A 27789-nucleotide genomic window follows, 5' to 3' on the forward strand; every position below is an offset into this window, starting at 1 on the left:
CCACAGAATGGGAGAATATATTTGCAAAGGACACTACAGATAAAAGACTGGTATCCAAGATCTACAAAGAACTTCTCAAACTCAATACACAAGAAACAAATAAACAAATCATAAAATGGGCAGAAGTTATGAACAGACACTTTTCCAATGCAAATGGCTAACAGACACATGAAAAAATGTTCAACATCATTAGCCATCAGGGAAATTCAAATCAAAACCATACTAAAATACCACCTTACGCCAGTTAGGATGGCAAAAATTGACAAGGCAAGAAACAACAATTGTTGGAGAGGATGTGGCGAAAGGGGATCCCTCCTACATTGTTGGTAGGAATGCAAGTTGGTACAGCCACTCTGGAAAACAGCGTGGAGGTCCCTTAAAAAGTTAAAATTGAGCTACCCTATGACCCAGCCATTGCACTACTGGGTGTTTACCCCAAAGATACAGATGTAGTGAAGAGAAGGGCCATATGCACCCCAATATTCATAGCAGCATTGTCCACAATAGCTAAATCGTGGAAGGAGCCGAGATGCCCTTCAACAGATGACTGGATTAAGAAGTTGTGGTCCACATATACAATGGAATATTACTCAGCTATCAGAAAGAACGATTTCTCAACATTTGCCGCAACATGGACGACATGGGAGGAAATAATGCTAAGTGAAATAAGTCAAGCAGAGAAAGGCAATTATCATATGGTTTCTCTCATCTATGGAACATAAGAACTAGGAAGATCAGTAGGAGAAGAAAGGGATAAAGAAAGGGGGGTAATCAGAAGGGGGAATGAAGCATGAGAGACTATGGACTATGAGAAACAAACTGAGGGCTTCAGAGGGGAGGGGGTGGGGGAATGGGATAGGCTGGTGATGGGTAGTAAGGAGGGCACATATTGCATGGTGCACTGGGTGTTATATGCAACTGATGAATCACCGAACTTTACATCAAAAACCAGGGATGTACTGTATGGTGACTAACTTAATAAAAAAATATTATAAGAAAATTCAGAAAAAAAAGATACACAGAGAGAAATGAAAATGAAAAGAATGGTCCCATATCTTTGGGATACAACAAAAACTGTTCTAAGAAGTTTATAGCAACACAGGCCTACCTCAAGAAGCAAATAAATCTCAAATGACCTAACCTTACACCAAAATGAACTAGAAAAAGAACAAAAAAAAAAAAACAAACCTCAAACCAGTAGAAGGAAGAAAATAATAAAGATCAGAGTAGAAATAAATAATATAGAAATTAAAAATAGAGATCAATGAAACCTGGAGCTGCTTCTTTGAAAAGATCAACAGAATTGCTAAGAGCTTTCAGCTAGACTCATAAAAAAGAGAAGACTCAAAATCAGAAGTAAAGGAGGAGAAATAACAGACACCATAGAAATTGAAAGGATTTTAAGAGAGTATTATGAAAACTTATAGGTCAACAAATTGGAAAACCTAAAAGAAATGGATAAATTCCTAGAAACATATAACCTACCAAAACTGAACCAGGAAGAAATAGAAAATTTGAACAGATTGATTAACAGCAATGAAATTGAATCAGTAATTAAAGAAGAACCTACCCCTAAACAGAAGGCCAGGACCAGACAGCTTCACATGTGAATTATATCAAGCATTCAAAGAAGAGTTAATACCCATTCTCCTCAAGCTATTCCACAAAATAGAAGAGGCAGGAAAGCCTCCAAATTCATTCTATGAGGCTAGCATTATCTTTATTCCAAAATCAGATAAAGACACTACCAAAAAAAGAGAACTACAGGCCAATATCTCTGATGGACATAGATACAAAAATCCTCAACAAAATATTATCAAACCGAATCCAACAATACATTAAAAAAATCACCATGATCAAGTGGGATTTGTTCTTGGGATGCAAGTATGGTTCAATATTCACAAATCAATCACCATGTCACATCAACAAGAGAAAGGATAAGAACCATATGATCATTTTAATAGATGCAGAAAAAAACATTTGACCAAGTACAACATCTGCATGATAAAAAACCCTCAACAAAGTAAGTTTAGAGGGAACAAACCTCAACATAATAAAGGCCATAACCAAAAAAAAAAAAAAAAAACAAAACAAAAAAACCCAAAACAACAACAACCACCAAAAAAAACCCCAACCAACCAAACAGAAAACCCCACAACTAATATCCTCACTGGTGAAAAACTGAGCTTTCCCCCTAAGATCAGGAACAAAACAAATATGTTCACTTTTGCCACTTTTATTCAACATAGTACTGGAAATCCTAGCCACAGCAATCAGAGAAGAAAAAGGAATAAAAAGCATCGAAATTGGTAAGGAAAAAGTAAAACTTGCACTATTTGCAGATGATCTGATTCTCTCTATAAAAAACCCAAAGACTTCACCAAAAAACTACTAAAACTGATATATGAATTCAGTAAGTTTGCAGAATACAAAATCAATATACAGAAATCTGTTACATCTTTATACACTAATAATGAAGCAGCAGAAAACAAAATTAGAAAAGCAGTCCCATTTATAATTGCACAAAAAATAATAAAATATCTAAGAATAAACTTAACCAAGGAGATGAAAGAGCTACAAGCTGAGATCTACAGAACACTGATGAAAGAAATTGAAAATGACACAAACAAATGGAAAGATATTCCATGCTCATGGATTGGCATAACCAGTATAGTTAAAATGTCCATACTATCCAAAGCAATTTAGAAATTTAATGCAATCCCTATCAAAATACCAACAGCATTTTTCACAGAACTAGAACAGACAATCCTAAACTTTGTATGGAACTACAAAAGACCCTGAATAGGCAAGCAATCTTAAAAAAGATGAACAAAACTGGAGGTATCACAATCTCAGATTTCTGGATATACTACAAAGCTGTAGGAATCGAAACAGTATGGTAGTCGCACAAAATAGACCCACAGATCAAGGGAACAGAATAGAAAATCCAGAAATAAACTCACAATTACATAGTCAATTAGTCTTTGACAAGGAAGCAAGAATATGGAATGGGAAAAAGTGTATTTAACAAATGGTGTTGGGAAAACTGCATAGCTATATGCAAAAGAATGAAACTGGACTATTTTCTTATACTACATACAAAAATAAACTCAAAATAGATTAAGGACATAAATGGGAGACCTGAAACCATAAAAATTCTAGAACAAACAAAGCACAGGCAGTAATTTCTCTGACATTGGCCCTAGCACCATTTTTCTAGATATGTCTCCTGAGGCAAGGGAAATAAAAGGAAAAATAAACTATTGGGACTATATCAAAATTAAAAGCTTCTGCATAGCAAAGGAAACAACAAAACCAAAGGCAACCTACTGAATGGGAGAAGATATTTGTAAATGACATAACTGGTAAAGGGTTGGTATCCAAAATATATGAAGAACTCATATAGGTCAACACCAAAAAATCCAAATAATCCAATTAAAAATGGGCAAAAGACATGAACAGACAGTTCTCCCAAGACGACACAAAGAAATGCTAAACCTCCGGGCATATGAGCATGAATGCACACATACATACACACAGTGGAATATCACTTAGCCATAAAAGAGAATGAAATCTTGCCATTTGCAACAGCATGGATGGGTATAGGGAGTATGATGCCAAGTGAAATAAGTCAGAGAACGACAAACACCTTATGATTTTACTCATATGTGGAATTTTAAGAAACAAAACAAACAAAGTGAACAACAACAAAAAGATAAAGCAAAAAATACTCAACTATAGAGAACAAACTGGTGGTTACCAGAGGAGAGGTGGTTTGGGGGATGGGTGAAATGGTGAAGGGGATTAAGAGAACACTTATCATGATTTAATGTACAGAATTGTTGAATCGCTATATTGTCCATCTGAAACTAATATAATACTGTATGCTAATTTAAAAAAATACTGGAGATGGGGAGGTAGGTGACAGCAAACAAGGTTGGCCCTAAACTAGTAATTTTTAAAGCTGGGTATTGGTTATATAAGGGTTCATTATAAGATTACATCAATTTTTCTGTTTGGAATTCTCAGTAATAAAATTTTTTTAAACTAAGATCATTAAAAAAAGAAAGAAAAAACGATGCAGGGAGGTGAGAGGGTATTATAGAAGGAACCAATACTTTTTGAGCACCTATGTGTCAAGTTTTATGCTGGCATTTTACATATTAACTGACTTAGTTTTTACAGCAAACACTGGAACAATTTGAATATTTAAAAAGTTGGAAGAAGTAGGAAGAGACAAATTAAGTGTAATCTGACCTCTCGAAGACATCTAGGTTTCCTTCAAAACATCTTTCCAAGCACTTTTAAAAACTGAATTGAGATCATACTGTACATATAAATTTGCATTCTATTTTTCTGTTGTCATTATAGTGTAAGCACTTCTCCATGCCATCGGAAATTCTTTAGCATCTATTTAGCATCTATTTAAAAGGTCTAGATATTGAATACTATAATACACTTGGCAGATTACTATATATTTTGATGTTTGGGTGGGTGGTTTTAAACATCTTTTTATAAATACCCTGAGATACACATTTTTATGCATAAAATTTTTTTCTTTATGTTTCCTTTTTCACCAGAGCCCATTGCTTGAGCTGGGAATTGCTGGGTTAAGTAAATGGTGTGGGCATTTTGGATACATACTGCCAAATTATTCTTTCAGAGAGAACATATCAATATAGACCCATACTAGCCATGTGAACAATATGGCCAACTCTTTGCTCCTCTGTCAACCAATTTTAGCCTTTTTAGAGATCTAATTAGAGAGCTTAATGAATCTGGCAGGATGAGAATTTTTATTACCAAATCATAGGTTAAGAACTAAGGTTCAGAGAAGTAAGAGGATATGCTACAAGTCCCACTGGTGCCATATTCTAGAAGTTGTACCAGTGTCTTTTCAAGATCCCCCCCTTTTTCCTTCCCTTGCTAACTCTCTAGGAGACATTCTAATGAACAAAAGGAAATGAAAAGCAGAGGTCTGGAGTATCTAGAGACCATAATCTAGAGCTGTTTAGGCTTCTCCTAAATCTAATACCTACCTACCAAGGTGTGACATGCAAACTTGCCAAGTTTGGGGAGGAACAGACTCATCTACCATGTTTATGTAAAATTTCAACCCATTTCTTTCAAATATTGATGGGTTAAGCATCTAAAAATTCATAAATCTATAGATTTTTAACAAGAGAATGATTTAAAGAACACAAGTTGATTGCTGTACCAAACAACTAGAGAAGTCATGTATTTCTAAGGTACCCAAAGAACATTTATAAAAAATGACCACAAAGTATAAATCATGTCTTAGAACATGTCAAGGCACTGATATCAACTACTCTCTCATGTACTAATATCTTATTTACTACTTTTTCAGAGCACCATGCAATTAAGAGGGAAAGGACAATGGAATAGGGAGCATGGACACAGACCTTCAGACATATGGAAACTTGGTATGACAAAATGGCATTGTACCTCCATGGGGGAAAGGTGGGATTATTCAATTAATCATGCAGGACACTTATCCATATGGAAGAAAATGTAACTGGATTGCTAGCTACTTCATTATAGTACCAAAACACAAAAGTCAATTCCACATAGGTCTAAGGTTTAAATGTAAAAGGCAAAAACTTTAGCAGTTTTAGAAGAAAATATGGGAGGATATCATATGATCTGGGGATAAACATTTCTTTAAAAGATATAAAAAGCAACAATCAACTGATAAATTCAAATACATTAAACTTAAGAACTTGTATTCATTAGAAGACTAGGAAGAACGTTGCAAAGTCAGGTTACAATGTACAAGGTGTCTGCAACATATGTAACTGACAAAGGAATGGTATCTAGAACACATTAAAAAAAATCTATAAATAAGAAAAAGACCATCAACCCAATAGGAAAATAGTAAAAAGGTATCAACAGGCCTTCTACAGAAGGAAAGATATGAATGGTGACTGAGCATAACAAAAGGGACTCAACACTTAGTATTTTATACCCACTAAATTGGTGAAAATTAAGAATTTCCTCCGTGCTAAGTGTTGGTGAGCACGTGGATCAATATTCCCCTTAGAAATGGATGGGGGGGGGGTATAAATTGGTACAACCACTTTGAAAAACAAGTTGGCATTTTTTTCTTACAAATTTGCATTCTCTCCTACCTAATTTGCTTTTCTCTTCCCTTAAGAATCTCCTAGAAAAATTCTTGGACATATTCACAGGAGACATGAGTAAGAATATTTATAGTAAGTGTTTATAAGTGCAAAAAATTTGGAACCCTAAATGAATCAAAACTGAGCAGAGGGGACCTTTATTTTTAGTCATTTAATTGAGAGAGGAATGACAGATAACAAATGGCTAGAGAGGGGGCATTGAGTTTCAGGACGATTTCTTTCTTGATATAGTATTTCATCTTTGAGAACAGAGGTTCTGTCAGACAGTGCTTACTGTCCTCCTTTGTTGTTGTACAAGTTGCCTCATACAGAAGAGGTTATTAAATAAGGGTGTGTTGCATTGAAATGAGTTTCAAGTCTCTAGACTCAAAGATATGAAACAGACTGCAAAGCTCCAGTGACTCCTGAATCACCTATGACTGTTAGATAATCTATGTTATTCCTTATTTTCCCTTCTTAGTTGGGGGGAGGGACATCACAAGCTGACTTTTCATCCAATCTCCAAGGCTCCGAAAAGGTGGCCCTTGACCATATTTAACAAAGCATTGGATGGGGCGCCTGGGTGGCACAGCGGTTAAGCATCTGCCTTCGGCTCAGGGCGTGATCCCAGCGTTATGGGATTGAGCCCCACATCAGGCTCCTCTGCTATGAGCCTGCTTCTGCCTCTCCCACTCCTCCTGCTTGTGTTCCCTCTCTCGCTGGCTGTCTCTATCTCTGTCAGATAAATAAATAAAATCTTAAAAAAAAAAAAAAGCATTGGAAAATGGGTTGCATATCAGTAGGGACAACCAATGAGGTAAAATGACTTACCTTGACTCTTTTTCATTTAAGTTCACATTATCATAGGTAATAACTTCCTGAGACCTAAGTTCTGGGGTCAAAATAGTCCATTATTAGGTATGGTTTATACAATCCCTTGCTTTCCAAATTATCCACAATACCCAATTATCAGGTGCATCCCCATGTCTGTTTTATCAAAATCTGATCATAGAATATAGATGGGCTGGAAGGATCAAAGAACAAAAAGAACCTCCATTTGGGAAGAAATTCAACTGAGAGATTAAAAAAAATAGTGGCATGCCCTAGTATCTCAAACACAGACATATACATTTATATGGACCAAGGGAATTTTGGGAGACCTGTGATTTTACTAGGTTTATTTATATAACCTTCATTTGTTATTTAGTATAGCAAACTCATGTTTCTGGAATATAATATACATTTGAATTACCTAATCAGAGTGAACTCAAAGTACCATCATGGCTAGAGCTAACAAAAACCAACAACAACGCAGCCCGCTTTTATTGACAGATTAAACTTACTGAACATGTATCGAGATCATATTACATATCAGGCAATATGCTAATTTGTGCACTATTGTTTTTACAGCAAAGAATATTCCAATGACCCATCCTCGATGCAATTAGTATGTGTACTGCAATGTGATCCTGCCCAACTTATTATGTCATAATTAGAGTGATTTGACTGTCAAATCCTTCAAGAGGCCATCTGGTATAATGTAAAATGCACAAGCTTTGTAATCAGAGAGACTTGAGTACAAATCCCAGATCACTAAAGTAAGGATGTGGGTCCTAGAGCCTTCCCAAAAAGATTATATCTATTTTTCTGGGATTTTAAGAGGGCTGGTACACAGTAGGTACTTAAGAAATGTTACTCGGGGCGCCTGGGTGGCACAGAGGTTAAGCGCCTGCCTTCGGCTCAGGGCGTGATCCTGGCGTTATGGGATCGAGCCCCACATCAGGCTCCTCTGCTGTGAGCCTGCTTCTTCCTCTCCCACTCCCCCTGCTTGTGTTCCCTCTCTCGCTGGCTGTCTCTATCTCTGTCGAATAAATAAATAAAATCTAAAAAAAAAAAAAAAAAAAAAAAAAAAAAAAAAAAACGAAAAAAAAAAAAAAAGAAATGTTACTCATCTTCCCCAAAGTAAGTAATACTGTTGTGTAAAATGTCTTCTTTGATTTTTATGCATCAGTTTTTCATTAAACGTGGAATGAAGGAAGGATTACTACTTCTCTTTCCTTGCCCCTGAGTATGTTAATGCTGAGTAGTTTTGCACCAGCAATGAATGAATGTTACTTACCTAAATCAGGCAGTGAAATTGAAAATGCACTGTAGATTGACAAAAGACACAAAGCGGTTACAGAAAAAAGCCAGGTTCAGAGAGATTAGTTGATCCATCTCAAATAACACATTGATGACTAGGTTTCTCGATGCAGGTGTGTCCAGGCAAAGACGTGAAGCAAACCTTTCCTACAGCTTTGTTCTGATTAGCCTTCTCGCTTCCATACCACCATTCGAAATGAGCTTATGTATCCCCAGGGACTACCCATTATCCACTCCCCCTTTCCTAACTAGACAACCTCAGGCTCTGCCTTTTTCCACCCACAAAATCCTGTTTTTGCCGTCTAACCTTCCAAGATGCCCACCAAATACAGGCATGCCTTGTTTTATTGAACTTTGTTTTATTGCACTTCATACATACTATGGTTTGTTTTTGTTTTTTTAACAAATGGAAGGTTTAGGACAAACCTATCTCAAGCAAATCTATCAGCACTATTTTTCCAACAGCCTTTTCTTACTTTGTGTCTCTGTTATATTTTGGTAAATCTCATAGTATTTCAAACTTTTTCGCTATTATTATATTTGTTATGGTGATCTATGATCAGTGATTATGACTCGCTAAAGCTCAGATGATAGCATTTTTTAGCAATAGATTACTTTTTAATTAAAGTATGTACATTTTTTAGACATGGTTCATACTTAATAGACCACACTATAGTGTAAATACCACTTTTATAAGAACTGGGAAACCAAAAAATTTGATTCAACGTATTGTAACATTTGCTTCGTTGTAGTGCTCTGGAACCCAACCCACGATATCTTTGAGGCGCACCTGGATATCCACTGTGGGATAAATATGGTGAGAGAGAACTACCCTCTGCAGACACAGGACCCCACCTATGCATATGGTTAAGCCAAAAGGATATGTTGAGAGCAGAGTTCCAGGCCAGGGGGAGTGGAAGATGCAAATTACTAAGTGGGAAAGGACATTTGGTCCAAGGAGACTGGTTACACAGTTAAGGAGAGGGAAGGAAGTATGGTGTAGTAGAAAAAAGTTCATGTATTTTAAACAATTAATTTAAATTTCAGTCCTACAGGTATTAGGGGGACACTGACCATGGGCCAGGTCCATGTGCTAGGTATACAAAATGATCAAAGTTTCTATCCCAAAGTAGCTTAATGAGGGAGACCAAAAGTAAATTAGTACAACACTGTGTGATAAGAACATAATGCAGGATTGTCCAAAGAAACAGCACTTTTGGGAAAAATCAGCTAACCTTTATGCAAGCCTTGGTTTCTTTGTTTCTAAAGTGAATATGGCTCTACCTTGCAGGGTGCATATTAGAGCCAGATTGGGCGTACCTAAGTGCATGTGCCTGGCAAAGGAGCTGAGGATGCTCACTCGTCCCTGCTGGGGACTCACTCATAACTGGATGACCAGATTGGGTGCTGTCAGAATAGAGGAGAAGCAATCCTGGTCCCTGGAGTCAGAGAGAGCTGAATCTGACTCTCAGGTCTTCCACTAATCCACTTACCCTGTGCAAGTCACATAACTTTTCAAAGCCTTACTTTGTCATCTGTGAAATGGAGAAGAGAGTTTCTGTCTCATGGGGTATTGTGAAGATTGGAGAGGGAACAAATGTGAAACACTTCACCCTCCCTGTACTCAGTGCCTACTTAGCGCACATCCTTGGCCTTTCCACTCAAAGGCTCCTGGCTCAACGAAGTCTTTCTTAACACCAATTCCCTTCCTCTATTTTAATTGGGCCAGAGTGATGGTAGCTCCTATTTAAAACTAGAAATTGAGGCTACAAAAAATCTAGAATGATATTTCCTTTCTCTAGGTCATTTATTCATTCAATAGCCATTTATTGAGTACCTATCATGTCCTAGGCACGGTTCTTTATGTTGGGAGATACAGCAATGGACAAAACAGTCAATATCTCTGCCCTCATGGATTCTAGTAGGGTGAAGCAGACAAAAAAAGGAAATTTATGCCCTGTCATGCCAGGAGAGAAGTACAATTGAGAAAAGTAGAGCAAGATATGGGGGCAGGAGAGCTGAAGGTGGAGGCTGGTTTGCCATTTTTCAGAAGATGGTCAGGGAAGGGATCGCTGATAAGGTGACTTGAGTAGAATCCTGCAGGGAGTGAGGGAGTGAGCCACAGGGTTATCTGGGTAAGAGGATTGTGGGAAAGGGAAGAGCAAATGCAGAGACCTTCAGGCAGAGGTGTGCTTGGTCCTTTAAAGAAAAGCAAGGAAGTTAGTGCATCTGGAACAGAGGGATCGGAACAGGTTTAACACCTAATTCCTGTGTAAAATTCATAGCATAGCTAAGACTGGCGGCATTTAATTCTTGACTTATTTATACCTAAATCAAGCCATTTAATGACGATCCTAATCGGCAGTGTGTGTGTCTGAGACAAAGAGACGGTGGAGAGACTTACTCCTGTTTTGTTTCATTTTGGTTTTGGAAGAGCCTTACTCTTTTTAAATGTCACATCCCCATGGTTGCAACTTCCCTCTGAAGGTAATCAACTAGGAGGTGGTGTTTAAGAGAGGAGCCCTCAATCAAAATGCTTAACAGAAGGTAATAAAATTCTGTCCTGTCTTGTTATATCTGCACGTTATTAAATGAAAAATTAAGGGTGAGAGGCAGATTTTGCCAAAGTTTATGGGAAAAAAATCTAAATAGACCTTCCTAAAGATGAAAAATCTTTCTCTGCAGGTGGTAAGTTCTCTTTCATAGAAGGGTGCAGGCGCAGATATTTGGCTTGTTAGGAAGTTTGCAGAGAAGCTGTATACTGGGTTGGACTAGATAATATGGATTTTTCTTGTTACCCTGAGACTCTCTGACTCTAAGAAAAAGGGTTTCTCAGGGGTATTAATAGATGTTACAAGACATGCTATGGATGTTAGGGAGATACACAGGAGAGACAGGTGATCCAGGTTTGGGTAAAGAGGTTCAGGGAAGGTGTCCCAGAAGGGATACTATTTGACCATATTTTAAGGGAAGACTAGAACTTTGATAATCAAAGGAGGTTGGGGGACGGCAGGTGCATTCAAGACCAAGGGAATGTCCTGGTTAAAGGAAAGAGGCACACAATACGATGGCAGAGTTACATTTGGGGGTATTTATATGGCATAGTAGAGAGTGGAAATCTGAGTGAGAGATAAAATTGGACAGGTAAGAAGAGAACTGCCATATTTACTTGCCATAGGAAGGGACTGGATATTTGTTCTAAAGGTTGTAAGGAGTCACTGAATAGTTCTAAGAAAAAGGAAATCAGATTTGTATTTAAAAATATCAGCATTCTTGCCTAGATCAAATTTTTAAAAAGAGTCATTTATTTTAGAGAGCATGGGGGGGGTGCAGAGGAAGAGAGAGTCCCAAGGAGACCCCATGCCAAGTGCAGAGCCCAATGTGGGCCTTGAGCCCACGGCCCCAAGACCACGACTTGAGCTGAAACCAAGAGTCGGACACTTAACCGACTACACCATCCAGGTGCTCCTCGCCTAGATCAAATTTCTACGGCATCATAATTTCTTGTCTGAAGCATCTAACCTTCTAGGCCCAGAGACTGCCTTTGTGCATAGGTCTGATTGACCACCGCCGCTCTATTTCCGCGGTCAGGACTATGATTCACGAACCCCGTATTCGGTTGGCTCTCTTGGTTGATCCACATCCAGCAGACAGTTAGACCTGAAATCACGTAACTCTGAGGTTTTATGCTTGACAAGAACTTCACGGTAGAGTAACAACTCCACGCCAGTATACCAGAGGACTTCGGGTAATTATTTTACATTCCCTGCCTCATAAAACAGATCTCTCCATTTCTACATACTAGAGAAGTCCCTCCGAGTCTTCCTCGTATGCAAGAGGAAACATGGGCTGCATCGTGATTTGCCCCCAACTGCACACTGAATAAATGGCAGAGCTAAAACTAGAACCATCTCTACTGCTAGTAAACCTGTAACCTTCTCAAACATTGGTAATTAGCTAGGGGGATCTCGGAAGGTCCTCTCCAGGTCTAAGACCTTGAGATACATGAACCACTCAGCTGGAAAGTTCATCTCCCCTCTCTAGCCTCACTCCAGAGAGGCAAGTTAGAATACAAAGTGTAGACAACTAAAACCACTGGAACGTGTACAAAGAAAGCATAAAAGGATATAATTAGTAATATAATAGTGATAACAGGAATATATGCCAAAGGTGATGAGGAAAACTTTCCTTTCTAGACTTTGCTCAAGACTTTCCCTCTACCCTTGTTTACAGCCCTTTATCATCAATTTTTTTCCAAAAGGGATGTTGTCATTGTCTTATTAGTATCTGTGGGTGTGGTTCACCCACAAATTGGAAAGGAGGAGGCAGGTGTTAACCAGGGCCTTTGGTTTTCGTTTCAGATACCCCATGCACTGTTTCTGAGAAGAGGATACATAACTACCAGGTTAGCACTGCCAGTCCTCCCCTGGAAAGAAAAAGAAAGAAAGACCACTTACCTTACGTTTTCTTTCAACTTGTTTTTCTTCATTTTAAATCTATCCTTTTCTTTCTTGAAGAATTTCTGCAGTCTTTTAAGTGCTTCTTTTCCATCTAAACTAAGAGGAATCAGAGGATATAAATAACGTGGCATTTCAGAGAGTACTGGAGATGGAAGAGGCTCATTCCAGAACACCTCTCACTCCAGGAAGAGACAGGAAATGCCTTATCAACTTCTGTGCTTTTCTTCTTTGTTTAGGTACCAATATGCAGTAACACACACCAGTCAGCTATGAAGGGAATTATACTTCAATACAAACTTTCATCCACCCCAGATGGTCTCTATTTGAGGATATGAAGCAAGGTCTTCCTTTTAGAGAAAATGACTTAGGGAAGGATAGTTTATAAACTATACTGGAAATATGTCTCGAAATTCCTAGCTCCTGAAATCTACGTCACTGACTTTTAATTTATTGAATGATGTCACAACAATAGTGGTACATTTACTGCCCAGTTGATGATTAAAATTCTTCCAAATATGCTCTCAGGTTTTTTAGGGAGTAGGGAGAGGGAATAAAACACCCAGTGTATCATCCCACCCAGTATGGATCCCTACTCTTCCCCTCAACCTTCAACCTTCTTACTTTTGACCATTGCTGTTTCATTTCTACAATGCACCCCAATAACTAAGCTTCAGGAATAATGCACATTTGAACAAATATTCTTGATAATATGAAATTCTTAGATATTAAATTAAGCCAAAGTCCCAGAGACAGTCTTATTAACTTGCAAAGACACAGGTTAGGTCATAACCATTGATTTCTTCCTGGAAATGCTATGATAGAACCGAAGCAAGTTTTACTGATATTTACTTCTCCTTTCTTGCTTATTTCCTAACACAATATTAAAGCCCTCTACTTTGGGAAGTAGACATTTTTTTCAAAAGAGGAAGCAATACAATTAAAATTATAGCATACCACTGTACACAATCACAAGTGTCTTATTCTTCATAGTGCAGTATTAAGATATTTTATCTCTACACTTGATGCAAATCCTCCCTAAAGATGATAGGGTCAAAGGAAGGGGACTGTTTCTTCAACTCTGGGTTTCCTACAATAACAGGGAAATACCATTAGCTACAAAGGTGAGAAAGAGAGAAACTCACTCTATTTTTGGGTAGTTGCTCTTTGTTTTATAGACTTCTTCATACACTTCTTCACTATTTTCTTCTGAAATTAAGAAAAAAACTATTTTCATTTATTATAATGACAATAGTTCAGATTCATATTTCATAAGAAATTACTGGATACCTAGCAGGTGCTGGGTACACTTTGATGTCAAGCTCATGTTTTTTTTTTATAAGCCAATGGTAAAAATAATTAAACCTCTATAAAAGTATGTACAAAATGAAAATTCATATTTGCTTCCACCCCTGATCCCAAGTCTGACCAGATGTAGTCAAAGAAAGCTTGTTTATTATCAAATTCCATCCTTCTACTCTCGTCTTCTGCATATTTCATATGTAACATTCAGAGTCTGCTAAACATCAGACACCGTGTTCAATGCTGGGGCAGGAATGGAGAACCAAAGCATCTTGAATGATCTTTCCCTTGATAGCATTGCTTTAGCTGAGCCCAACACACGAGCTTAAAGTACACAGATACACTTTGAGGCTACCGCGCAATGGAGGATTTTCAAGTTTAAAATGTGACTCACACACATTTAGGTGAGTGAGTTTAGGAGAGTCACTTAACTTCTCCATGCCTTATTTCCTTTCTAAAACGGCATACTAGATTTCATGATCTCTAAGGTTGTTTCACCATCTAAAACTCTGACATTCTAGGGAGGACAAAAGCAACCACAGCAGCATTTGATTAGCCCTCCTCTATTACTTCTTCATCCATTTGCATTCAATAAATAGTTTAGGTGTGTCTCATATGTGCCTGGCATTACGCTAGGGGCTAGGAAAAACAGCAAGCGGAAAGAACGTAACAATCCAGGAGGGAAGACAGTTGTTGATGGAAGAATTACATACATACAAAATTATAACTGTAAAGTGCTGAGAGGGAGGGCCAGGGTACCATGAGACTGAGGGGACTGTACACCAAGGGGAATATTCCCTGGGGCAATAACAAAGGAGCTGGGATCAGAGGAAACATTAAGAGTCACGTAGGCAAAGGGGCCCAAGGGAGGGAAGAAGACTCATGACGGAGGATGCGCACATGAGAACACCCTGTGGTGGAGCTTGGCAAGTCAGAGAAACTAAAAAGGAGGTGGGCATGAATGAATCTCGAGGATGAAGACTGAGTATCGTGTGAAGAGTCTCGGGCAGGTAGAGGCAAACCACTCAAGGCCTCTAGACCATGTAAAAGTTGATCTTAAAAGTATTGGGAAACCATGATTGTGTGTTAAGTAAGTAACATTCCTGGAATTTAAGAAAGAAAACAGATGAACGTATGGCAAGGGGAAAAAAAACAAAGGAGAAAGGGAAACAAGCCATCAGTGACTCTTCACGATAGAGAACAAATGGAGGATTGATGGAGGGAGGGGTGTATGGGATGAGCTAGATGGGTGATGGGTATTAAGAAGGGCATTTGTGATGAGCACTGGGTGTTGTACGTTAAGTGACGAACCACCGAAACCTATCCCTGAAGCCAATATTACACTGTACGCTAACTAACAAAATTAAAAAAAAAATTCCTATAATCAGACCTGCATTGTGAAGCAGAAAGGAGGACATTTCACAGTGAAGTTGCTTTATTGCCACAAAAGCCCCATTATTAGCATCTTCACCCTCATGATTCTAAGTGCATTTGTCAGCACATACCTCAGACCACCTCTCCTACCTAGCTTATCATCACCTTGCCCTACTGGCATTATTAAAAGTATATACAGACACAGGCCACCTTACACTAATCAGCCACAGAAGCACTCAGCAATTCCTACCAATGTCTTCCTATACTTACCATTATCGGAAGCAAACGAGTTAGAGAGGTCTGACTGTGGTCTGGAGGGAGAAATAACGCAAAGACCATTAACCTGTTGTGTTGTACCTTTCGTCTCGCCACAGCCATCTCCAGTCTCACTACGCTCCTGAAGGGCTGACATGCACTCACCCTGCTCTCCCGGGGTACTCAACGTCATCATATGTCTCCTCTGAGATGGAGCAAGGCTTACAGGCCCCCCTGCCTGGCGTTTCTGTGGTGACCTCCAAGGCTTCCACATACCCACCTGTAAAGAAAACAGAGAAAGTCCTGAAGAATAGCTCACCAGGTGCTCCCAGAAATGCATTCACACACGCCGTGGCAGTGGAGGCAAGGATAGAAAGGCAGATTTCATATACTGGAACTGGATTATAATCTTGGTATGGATGCTTCCTCGGCACACTTCACCCTGCAGAGACTCAGTTATGGTCCTCTGAAGTTCGGACAATGATAACACCAGCTGTTATACTACTGTGGCAAGGGTGAATACGTATTTACGAAGAGTGCTAGCCTAGTGACCAGTAACTCTTCTTCTGATGGCTCTTCTCTACTCTCTGACCTCAGATGGTGAGATCCTCCATGGTACAGCCCTGGAGTTTCTATTTTTTTTTTTTTTCCTCCTGAAGATTTATTTATTTAGGGACACCTGGGTGGCTCAGTCAGTTAAGTGTCTGCCTTCAGCTCAGGTCAGCTTGCTCAGTGGGGAACCTGCTTCTCCCTTTGCCTGCCGCTCCCCCCTTGCTTGTGCTCGCTCTCTGACAAATAAATAAAATCTTTAAAAAAGGATTTGAGAGAGAGAGAGAGTGCGAACGGGGGGGGGAGGGGCAGAGGGAGAGGGAGAGGGAATCTCAAGCAGACTCCCCACTGAATGTGGAGCCCAGTGACGAGGGGCTCGATCCGATGACCCAGAGATAACTACCTGAGCCAAAATCAAGAGTCAGACACTCAACCGATGGGGCCACCCAGGCGCCCCTTTTCTCTCTTTAAATCTGGATGACCTTATCCAGTTTTGTGACATTTTTTCTTCAAATTTCTTAGACAAGTCGATTGAGCATGTTAACATTTCTTATTTCTTAGTGATGGAATTAGCCAGAAGATGGTGTGCCAGGTTGAAAAATGTACAGGGACTGCTGGCACATGTAGCTAGTTGCAGGTGCTGGTTTATTTTACAGAGCTGTAAATTTGTCATAACCATAAAACTGCCACATTTTTATCAGTTGGCGTAGGTTAATATTTCGAGTATGGGTGATTCAGAACCATTTTCACACATGAACTGTTAATCAGAAAGTAGAAGTGATACATCTGAGAAATAAGTAATAAGCAAATTGACTTGTGTCAATTAAATGAACCAAGCAACAAGATTTTATCCCCTGATAAGAAGTCAGTTAGCATGTAGACCCTAAACCATCTCAAGCTTGTCAGCTTCTAAGGTACTGCTTTCCTTGAGGAATTACCAGTAAAGTTCTCCAGCACAAAGCAGAGATGCTGAACACACAGGTGCTTAATTCCCAGTTCAAGACATTTTTTTTCTTTCTTAATCCTTCCTTTTGGCTGCAGCAAATGTAGAAGTTTATGGCTTCTTTTTAAAAACACAGACAACTCCCAGATTTACATCTCTAACTCAGACATCTTTCACGAATTCTAGATACTCCATCAGCCTTCACACCACTCCCATTTGGTTGTCTAAACACATTATGCTCCAAACCAAACTCACAGTTTCTCCCTGCAGATCTGCTTTTCCTGAAGTCGGCTCCATCTCAATAACAAGTGGCAACCCATCCTTTCAGTTGTTTGGGTCCCAAACACAAAGACATCCTGAACTCCCTTCTCTACTTCTAAATTCTATCCTGGATCCAAATGCATCTCAACAAGTCTACCACGTATGGTCCTCCAAGCTCCCGTCATCTCTCTCACGTTAGAGCAACGGGCTCCTAACAGGTCCCTGATTTATCCCTTCGCCTTTCTTCTTTCATGACTGCAGCCAGGATGATTCTTTAAATACAATTAGATCATTCTGTTCTTATGCTCAAAACCTCTCATTCATTCTTAAAAATCTGTCAGAGGAAATGCCAAATTTCTTGGAATGGTCTACAGAAGCCCCCACGCTGTCTGGTCCCTTGTCATGTGTCTGGCCTCATTTCCCACTATACCCTGCTCCAGCCACACAGCCTCCCTGCTGTTCTGCCCCCACATCTGGTAGGTTCCTGCCTCAGGATATTTGCATTCCTTCTCCCCTCTCCCCAGAACATTCTCACCCTGGATACACTTGGCTCTCATCTACTTTACATCTTTGAAGTCACCTACGAACACTTTAAAACTGCAACTCCTACTACCTGCACTTGCTTTCCTGATTCTCTTTCCTTGCTTATTTTTTTCCCATAACATTTACTACCACAGCGTTCCACAGAGTGGATATTTTATTGTTTCTATATTTACTATCTGTCTCCTCTGGTCAGAATGCAACTTCCATGAGCATAGCGATTTTTGTCAGTTTTGTCTACTGCTATACCCCCAGCACCTAGAACAGGGCCAGGCACATAACGGGCACTCCAATATTTTTTAATATTGAATGATTTGAATGCCTGTCTTTTAACTAGAGTGTTTCACATACTGAGTTAATAGTGTTTATTGATATATTAAATTTTACATCTGCTATCTCATTACATACTTATTATTTGTTCTATCCCCCCCCCCATCTTCCTCTTTCTTGACTGAGATTTCTTCTCTTCACTCTTCTTTGTTTCCTATTTGTTTGGAAGGAATATGTGCTATCTTTGAATAGTTACCCTAGTATGTTTTAAATTTTAATGAGAACATACAGCAAAAAGCACAAATCATAAGAGTACAGCTCAATGGATTCTCCCAAATCGAACATAGTCATGTTCAGAGCACAGAGATCAAAAACCTAACGCTGCCAGTGCCCCCAAGCCCTTCCCGTGTTCTGTTCTAGTCCTCATTCCCTCCCACAAGGGGAGCCACCATCGCACCGCCTAATATCAGAGGTCGGTTCTGCTTATTTCTGAACTTTATATTAATGGAATCATCCAAAATGTTCTCTTTGGTGTTGCCTGCTTCCCTTCAATACTCTGTGACATTCATCTGTGTTATTGCGTACGGTTGTAATTTGTTCACTCCTGTAACGACTCTATTGTGTGAACACGCTACATTTACCCTTTCTACTTTCGATGGACATGTGNGAAGGCAGATGCTCAACCTCTGTGCCACCCAGGCGCCCCGGTTCTGCTTATTTCTGAACTTTATATTAATGGAATCATCCAAAATGTTCTCTTTGGTGTTGCCTACTTCCCTTCAATACTCTGTGACATTCATCTGTGTTATTGCGTACGGTTGTAATTTGTTCACTCCTGTAACGACTCTATTGTGTGAACACGCTACATTTACCCTTTCTACTTTCGATGGACATGTGGGTGGTTTCCAGTTTGAGGTTATTATAAAAAGTTCTGCTACGAACATCTTGTATATGTCTTGGTAATTTGAAGTATGCATTTCTATTGGGTATAAGAATAGGCATGGGGTTGCTAGTCATAGGATACACATATGCTGGGCTTTAATAGACACTGCCAGACAGCTTTCCAAAGTGATTCCCCAGTTACAGTACCAGCAGTGTAGTAGAGTTCTAGTTGTTCCACAACTTCACTAAGACTTGATATTCTTAGTGTTTTTTAGTTTAGCTGTTTGGGTGGGCATGTAGTGATATCTCATTGTAGGTTTCATTTGCATTTCCCCGAGACTTAATGAAGGTGAATGGATCTTCCATAATGTATTTGCTTTTTGAATATCTTCTTGAGTGAAGTACCTGTTCAAGTATTTTCCCAATTTCTCTAAACAGTTTCTTCTGATTTCTATATTTTCTGGATACAGTGAAATTTATAGAAGATTTATATTCCATATCTGAGTCCTTTGAGTCCCACTCTGTGCCTTGCCTTTTCACTCTGGTATCTTTTGATGAATACATCCTACTCTCTTTTAAAGCTAGCATAAATTACTCTTGTTACAACCAAAAGCCTTAGTTAGAATGCTTTGAGTTACCTCCCAAATATGTGCCGTTAATGCTCAATATTTTTTCCCCTCTCCCCAGTTTGATGTTATTGTTTTATTCAGCTGATACTTTTGCTTTTTTCTTTCTTGCATCCAAAATTCTCTATCTGGTATTATCTTCTTTCTGCCTGAAGTGCACACTTTAGAGTCTCCTTCAAAAGGTTTCATTTGGTGATTAAAATCTTTTTATTTGTCTGAAAATATAATTTTTCCTCCATTCCTGCCATGCATTTTCACTAGTTATACAATTCTGGATAGACATTCATATCTTTCAGCAGCATTGTATTCAAGTTACACACTGTTGTCGTTGAGAACTCATCAGCCTACTTGTTTCTTTCTGGGTGACCGGCCTTTTCCTTTGTCTGCTTTTAAGATATTTTAAGATACTCTCTTATTCTTTAATATTCCTCCATTTCCTTAAGATATGACTAGATTTGGAGTTCTTTTATTTATCCTGCTTGAGAACTTCAGGGCTTCCGGATCTACAATTGGCTATCTTTCAACAGTTCTAGAAAATCATCAGGCATTATCTCTTTATTTTTTCCTCCTTCCCACTCTTTCCAGGACCCTTTTTAGAACTCTGATTTGATCTTATTTGAAGACTTCTCCTTTTATCCTTGAGGATTCTTATCCTCTCTTTCATTCTTTCCTATATGTTTTGGATAATATTTGGAATATATTTTGGATAATTTCTCTAGATTTATCTTCTCGTTCCTTAATTTCTTCACCTGTGTCTAATCTGACATATTATTCATTCACTGCATTCCCATATCAATTTATCAAATTATCTTTTTCAGATCTATTCCTGTTCATATTTTTTAATTTTTAAAATATATTAAATATTACATTTTGTGTTTAATCATTCTAATAGCTGTAATATCTTGCAGGTTGGCTCCTAGAGTCTGTTGTTCTGCTGGTTTCCAAACACCGTGACTTGTTTAATTTTTTCTATAAACTGTTAATTTTTAAAAGCATATATTGTGAAATTATTTGAAACCTGGGATAGCAGTTGGTTCTGTCAAAGAGGATTTTGTTTGCTTTTACCCATTGTCGGGGAGGGCTACCAAGCCGATACCACATTAGATTACATTGGGTTTCTTCTGGACCACACGCGTAGTAGTGGGAAGTCAAACTGCTGATGGGCATGAGGGTCGGCTTTTGGTGATCATTTTTTTTTTCTTCACCCAGCACCAGGGTCAAAATGGACAAGTTTCCTTCTGATTGCCAGGGTTTATGTTTTGTTAATTTTTTTCAACCCAAAGAAGTGATACTTCTATTTCATTCATTTTTTTCAAGAGGACTATCTGCATAGAAGGAGTACAGAAAGACATTCTATTGTGTTTTTCTTCTTGAAACTTTGTTTTCACGCCTACTCTCCTTGACTAAGCATTCTGTGCTACTCAAACCAGTACTGCAAAGAACTATTAATGGGCTCAGCAGCTCCCTTTGTGCTTAAGCAGCATGTACAGATTACTCAGAATAATCCTCTTTGGACTGTTTTCTTCATGGTGTAATCCCCAAATCTATACTGACTCCTCACGGACAGTACATAATTGCATGAAAATAGCTTTCAGCCCCATGTTCGGGGCTCTCCGGTAACTCTTTCATTCACTTCAACTTGTCTTCCTCTCACTTCCTTTTTTTTCTATATTCCAAATTAAGTCTACCCATTTCTCAACTTAAGGCATGGTTTTTGATTTTATGCCACCTCTGTGCTTTCGCATGTGTCATTAATATCAGAAATGTCTTTTTTTCTCCCTTTTTACATTTACTTTTGAAAAACCTTTTATTGTGTTCAGAATGCTTGAGATCTACCCTTTTTTTTAAATAACACATTCACAAGTACACAATGTAGTATTTTTAACTACAGGCACAGTCTTATTCATGTGTGGACATAATCCTTTGAGGTCCTGACTTTATACAAGAGTCTCCAATTATAAGCTCACTTGGGGTAGGCCCTGGAATATAGCTCCTGTCCTCTGCACGTCACACAGTCAAAACAAGAGCTCAAGAGATTCAGAGCTCAGTAAAAACCCTTAGGGCAAGAGCAGCTCTGGCACTCGCCTTCCAGGGTTCCAGGTTCCTGCTTCCTGCGAGTATATGGACGCTTTCTTTTTATATCAGTTCTGTGATGCTTTAATACATTTTCCAAAAATTCATTCTTTACTTTTCTTATTCAAGAGAATTATGCATGTTGTCAAATCTACCGTAGTCTCACTGAAGTTGGATTTATTCTTTTATTCCTTTAACAAAGTTTTGTTGGGGGATTGCCTGTGTGCCAGACACTGTGCCAGGTTGCAGAAATACAGAGAAAAATACCAAATGGTCTCTGATCACATGGTGCCCACAGTGTACCATGGGAGACAAACATGTACCCCACGTATTATAATGTAAGGTATGCTATTATTTTTTTAGAGAAGGAAATAAATGAAGGGAACAGTTATTGAGCACATGACAAATAGCCCTGGAACAGTTATTGAGCACATGACAAATAGCCCTGGAAAATTAGTATTAATCCCATTTGCACATGAAAGTCTGTAAATTTCCTAAGATTATGGGATTAGTATATAGTGGTGCTGGGTCCTAGAAATGCTTAACTGTAAAGCCTAATACGGAGATGTGGTCACTTGGTTGCCGTTTCAGTGCCATGGAAACAAAGGAGTGAGGAATTGTGGTTCCTGGAGTACAGGGAAGAGGAGGACGGGTGGAGGTAAGGGAGGCCTCAGAAGAAGTGACTTCTGGGATAGATCTTAAAGGATGCCTAGGACATCAGCAGGGAGAGAATTCCAGCAGAGATCAGGCAAGATTATAGGGGTGTTTAAACACTTGACACAGGAAATGTGGACTATAGCAGAGTACGCAGGGAGGGACCTGGGAGGCAGGGATGTGGCCAGCTAGACCAGAGGCACATTTTAAGGGGCCTGGAGTCCATCCTGTGATCACTGAGTATTTATTCTGCTCATAACTGATCTGTAATATGTGAAATGTCAGTGGTCCGCCATGGCTTATTGGGCTGGAGTGGATATCTGTTTTGTCTACCCAACACCTATTTTTTCCCACCGATAACAGCCCTTTTCTTCTGCTTGGGAAATCCTTCAGTCTGTTATGTAGTTTTGGTAGAACTGACTCTGCCTTCAGCTCAAGGGGTGAGTTTATGACACAGGCAGAGCCAACCAGAGCATCATCTCCCCCATTCATAAGGACTGCTTCGGAGGTGACATGTGACGCAATCTGAGCCAATAAGACCCAGATCTAGGCCTTTTCTCATAACTATTGAGAAGGTAACAATTTCTAGTCTTCCTCTGGGGATCTTAAGAGGATAGGGTATAAGCTTGTTACTGCTAGATGCCATATTGCCTCTAAAAGCGTGGGGTCTGTCTGAAAATGGGGCCCAGCCAGGGAGGGAAAAGCCCAAAGTAGAAGCCGCAACATGGAGTCCTTGAGTTACTGTTTGTGTCCGTGGATCCAGCCACTGCCAGACTTTCCTTGGGGTGAGTCTCCTCTTCTTTTCTTTGCTCAACACAATATGATGTGATTACTGTTACCTGTAATCAAGAGTCTTAACTAACATGAAGGTAAAATACAACCTAAATGAAGTCAACTGATGATACCATAATTATATCGTCAGTGTGTCAATTATTTTGGCCTACAAAAGTCACTAGGAGCTGGCAGACGCGCAAAGAAAGAAGTAAATATTTGCTGAGTACCTCTTATGTGACATACTGTCAGATCTGGCCCTCACAAAACCCCTGTGAGGTACACGATATGGTCCCTTTTTATCAATGAAGAAATGGAGCAGCAGGAATATGAAGTTATGGCTCATAAGTATTAGAGCCTAGATCTGAACTCTAGTCTTCTAAATCCAGTGCTCTTCCCATGACTGCACAACTGCCTCACTAGGGCAAGTTTCCTGGTACAGAAAAATGTTCAATAAATATTTATAAAAGAAACTAACATCTTAGACATACATGACTTTAAAATCATTTGGTGTTGGTGAAAAGAACCAGGAAGGAAAGCAACTTACAGGGGCCTACGGAGTGCCTGGCCAGCTTCGGGTCTTGGGGGCAGGCCTTTGTCTGGACAGCGTCGCTCACAGGGCCCTGGTTCCCGGGCAGCATGCTGCTGCTGCCTCCGAGGACTTTCATCACCTGCTTTCTTCCCAGCATCCCTCCATGGGCAGCCCCCTAAACACATGCAACATGGAGAGAGCTGTAGAGCTCGGACTTACCTGCTCCGTTGGCTGCTTCCTTGTGCCGTTCCTCAGTCATTCACTCTTCACGGATAGCAATGATTTATTGTGGTACCAAACGCAGTCTCCCCAGGCTAAGTTTCACAAGGATGCACACTAAGGTTTTTGCTCACCTCTGCGTGGCCACCAGACGCCCAGCACAAAGGCAGCCCCACAGGAGGCAGCCCGCGTACAGTGGAGCACCGCCCACGGAACACGTTCTTCATATCTCTTATCTCACCTCAACTCTATGACCCCATTAGGAAAAGATCATTAGTCCACATGATAAAGTTTCAAAAGGTTAAATAACGGGCCTCCAAATCCTCCGGTCTTATAGCTAGTAGTGTACCAGGGCAGGACTTGAACCCTGTGTTCCTGGCCACCAAGAGATGCTATGCTCCTTTCACCTGATGTTTCATCTTTCCCCCTGCCATTCTTCTGTTCCTCCTCACTTCCTTTCCCACTCCCTCCCTGCAGTGTTTGTCAGACACAAATGCTGAGTTCCGGAGACAGAGAGACACCATGCGCAAGGTGACCTACACACTGATCACAGAGACAATACACACAAACATTAAGGTACAATGTGGCAAGTGCTATTTGCAGTTGTGTTGTTCACCGAGACAGAGGAGGGGAGGTCAGTTCTCTTGGCTGGGAGACCAGGTGGAGGAAGACTTCCAAAGCAGGTCTTATTAAAGAGAATTTTAAAATGAAAGGAAGAGATTGACTGGGGGTATAAAGGAGTACGTGGTGGACAAATCAGCACGAGCAAAGGCATGGATATCTGGACAAGTGTTAGGGTCCTCAGACAGGTGTATGGAGGCTGATGCTGAGGGAAGACTGGAAGGGACAGGGAAAAAAGACGAGATGAGAAAGAAGTGACAGAATGAGGCTGAGTAATGCAGGGTCTTGCGTGCAAGGTTCAGTGTGGGCCTCGCTGAGCCCCAGGCAGCAATCAGAGCAGATGTGCATTTCAGAAAGATCTAGATGGATTGCCAGGAATAGACACTGGAAACCGAGGAGAGTTACAGCTTTTCTGGCCATTTATCAGATGACAATGGGAGAAGCGATTACTGTCCTTCCAACAGCAAGTGGATAGGAACATTGACTACGACAATACATCTGAAAGTACTTGGAAAAAGCTGAAGTTCTTAACAGATATAAAGTAAGGGATTTCCTGAGTTCTTAGTGGGGTCTGGGCAAACTAAAAGGAGAACATAAGAAGGGGCATTCTTTCAAGTTACACAGCCAAGAATGATATTTTTAATGGGGAAAATGACAAAGCAATAAGTCACAGTTGCACACAAATGCAGTGACTACCTTCTCTCACCGTGGCCCCTAATAAGGCAGTGCTGGGTTCCCCTTGGCCTGTCCTTGGGAATGCTTCCTAGGGGCAGTTTCAATCACAGGGGATTCTGTCTCTACTGACTTTATCATTTACATCTGACCCCAAACACCACTGTCCATCCACACCACCCACCGCATTTACTTAACATAATCCAAGTCACTTTTAACAATTTCCAAAACTCAAATCCATGCCACAAAACCAGGAGTATGTCGCTTTGGTGGTAGCCTGACACATACCTGGCTCTTGTCAAACGGCCAGCGCTGACAGAGAACATCTCCCTGCTTTCACTCTTTCATGGTCAATATCCCTAACCATGGTCCCCCATTGTCTTTCTCATGCTCCTGATAACCCCTTTCTGATCTCTGGCCTCATCACCCACTTAGGGCCTCATCCTCCCTCTGACCTCGGCATGCAATGCCACTTCCCTAACTCTAGTCCCTGTCTTTCATAATTAGTGACTGACTTTTTCCTTGAATTATGCTGCTTTGTGATCCTCTATAAACACACAGGCTTGTCCAGCCTGGCCTCTGGGCCTACACACCAGTTCAGGCCCATGCCACCACCAAGCTCTTTGATTTAGCCAAGCCCTGCAGATGGGACTGGAACAGTCTGATATTCTAAGAGGCACAACTCAAATAGGTTTTAGAATGTTCTGACCATTCGTAGCAGCCCTGGTGGGATTGACTGTTTAAGCCTCTGACCACTCGAGGTGTTCTGAAGGGGATAGTGTCAACTGGATATGAATACACACACACATATACAGTATTTACTAATAAGTAATAATTAAGAATACCTTCCATTTTTATGGTATCTTATGGTTTACAAACCACTTTCCCATATATTACTTTATCTTATCATCACACACAAGACAGAATCAGGGTGGGACTGGGGATTGTAATTGAGTAGGAATTACTTATTCTTCTCTTACAGATGAAATGACTGAGCTCAGAGAGTAAGTCGTTCTTCTAAGCAGGGCCTTCGAGCACACACTTTAAGGAGGCCCTCCCTCCGGGGTCATTCAATTGCAGGGTACAGCACCCGAATGAGTGTCTATGTTTTGCCCCCTGGGTGCCTTGCTGAACTCATACTAGTCCCAGCCCCACTCCTAAGGCCTGCTTCATGGCTAATAAGTGGAAAACCTGAGGCTAGAGCTCAGTGTTACTGACAAGTTCCTTTCTTCGATAAAATACCCAACACCCGCTGCGTCTTCTGACTCTGTCTCTGGAGAGCTGCTGTCTCAGCCTCTAAAAAGTTACTCCATGAACTATTCCGACAACATGCCTGAACTGTACTGTTCGGCCCAGAACCCTAGAACACCGATACCTTGAAAAGATGGCTTAAATGTAGATTCTTTTCTGGTTTTCGAGGTTCCAATTCACAGGGCTCTTTTTCCTTTTCCTTTTTATCTTCATCTTCATGTTTAGGGCTTAGATGTGAAGAGATAATAGGGGAAAAGTGAGGTTTAGAGTGTTTTGATCATAGCGTATCATCCAATCCTCAATGAACGGGGAAAGTGAATGCAAACAATACGAATAATCCCCCTCTTCTCACCTTCTTCTAAGATGAGATCAGGTCACCCATTAGCTCACTTCGCTGAGTTTCTACCTGCTTCTATCCACACCAGAATGAATCCCTGGTTAAAATCTCCTAGGAACTCCCCACTGCCTGTAGGATAAAACATAAGCCCATTGTGATCTGGCCACAGCCTTTCCTTCCAACCCCATCTCCCTCTGCTCTTCCCCTCCACTTTTGCTGTGGACTCTCACATTCCCCAAACCCACCATCCTAGCTTGAGCAACTTCCCCTTTTTAGTTGCTATTTCTCTTGACAGACATGCTTTCTGCATCTTGCTGGAAATCATCGCATCCTTCTCAATTTGTCTGATTCATCTTCCTTCTCAGAACCCTTCCCTGATTTTCCCAGTCATACCTTCTCATCTGCTTCCCCAATAGTTTGTCCTTCTGTCTTGTATTCGAAAGCACTGCCTATGGATCTGCCTCCAGTTCCCCCACTTTGCCTTGTAAGTGAACAACCAAGTTATAAAGAGGCAGAGCTCTATTTCTGTACGAATCCCCAGCACTCACGCTGTGTAACCTAGAGCAGCAATAGCACGGGGCCTGGCACAGGGTGGTACTCGGCCAGTCTTCCCTAAGGGAATGAAGGACCACCGCGCACCAGTACACAGACAGCAGCTGCACTGGGGGGAGTATGAGAGAGAGGCGAGGTGGACAGTGTCATGAAGAACCTGAGGACCAAGGACAGAATGTTGGGGAACATCAAGCCCCATGGGAGGACTTCCGCTTCTGGCATAGTGAACTAGATTTACTACCACATTCATACGGAAGGCAGAAAAAGAAGAGCCCTCAAAGAAACTCAGAAGAGGCGGTCATCGAGGGAGGAAAAACACCAGAGACAGTACTGTTCTGAAAGACAATGGAAAGAGTTGTCGGGAGT

The 27789-nt window shown here is 40.3% G+C and overlaps 1 protein-coding gene across 1 annotated transcript in view; it reads right to left on the reverse strand.

The window, feature by feature from the left end:
• FYB2 (FYN binding protein 2) overlaps nt 1–27789 on the reverse strand; it is a 123719-nt gene that overhangs the window by 15354 nt on the left and 80576 nt on the right. Inside the window, exons 8-15 of the mRNA XM_034653257.1 lie at nt 26659–26761; nt 23787–23946; nt 15836–15950; nt 15686–15726; nt 13885–13948; nt 12740–12838; nt 8260–8288; nt 6972–7032 (exon numbers count right to left, since the gene is read on the reverse strand). Coding sequence (XP_034509148.1) covers nt 6972–7032; nt 8260–8288; nt 12740–12838; nt 13885–13948; nt 15686–15726; nt 15836–15950; nt 23787–23946; nt 26659–26761 — 672 coding nt within the window. The remainder of the gene's footprint in view (nt 1–6971; nt 7033–8259; nt 8289–12739; nt 12839–13884; nt 13949–15685; nt 15727–15835; nt 15951–23786; nt 23947–26658; nt 26762–27789) is intronic.

Source organism: Ailuropoda melanoleuca, chromosome 2 (genome assembly GCF_002007445.2).
Source record: "Ailuropoda melanoleuca isolate Jingjing chromosome 2, ASM200744v2, whole genome shotgun sequence".
NCBI classification, from domain to species: Eukaryota; Metazoa; Chordata; class Mammalia; order Carnivora; family Ursidae; genus Ailuropoda; species Ailuropoda melanoleuca.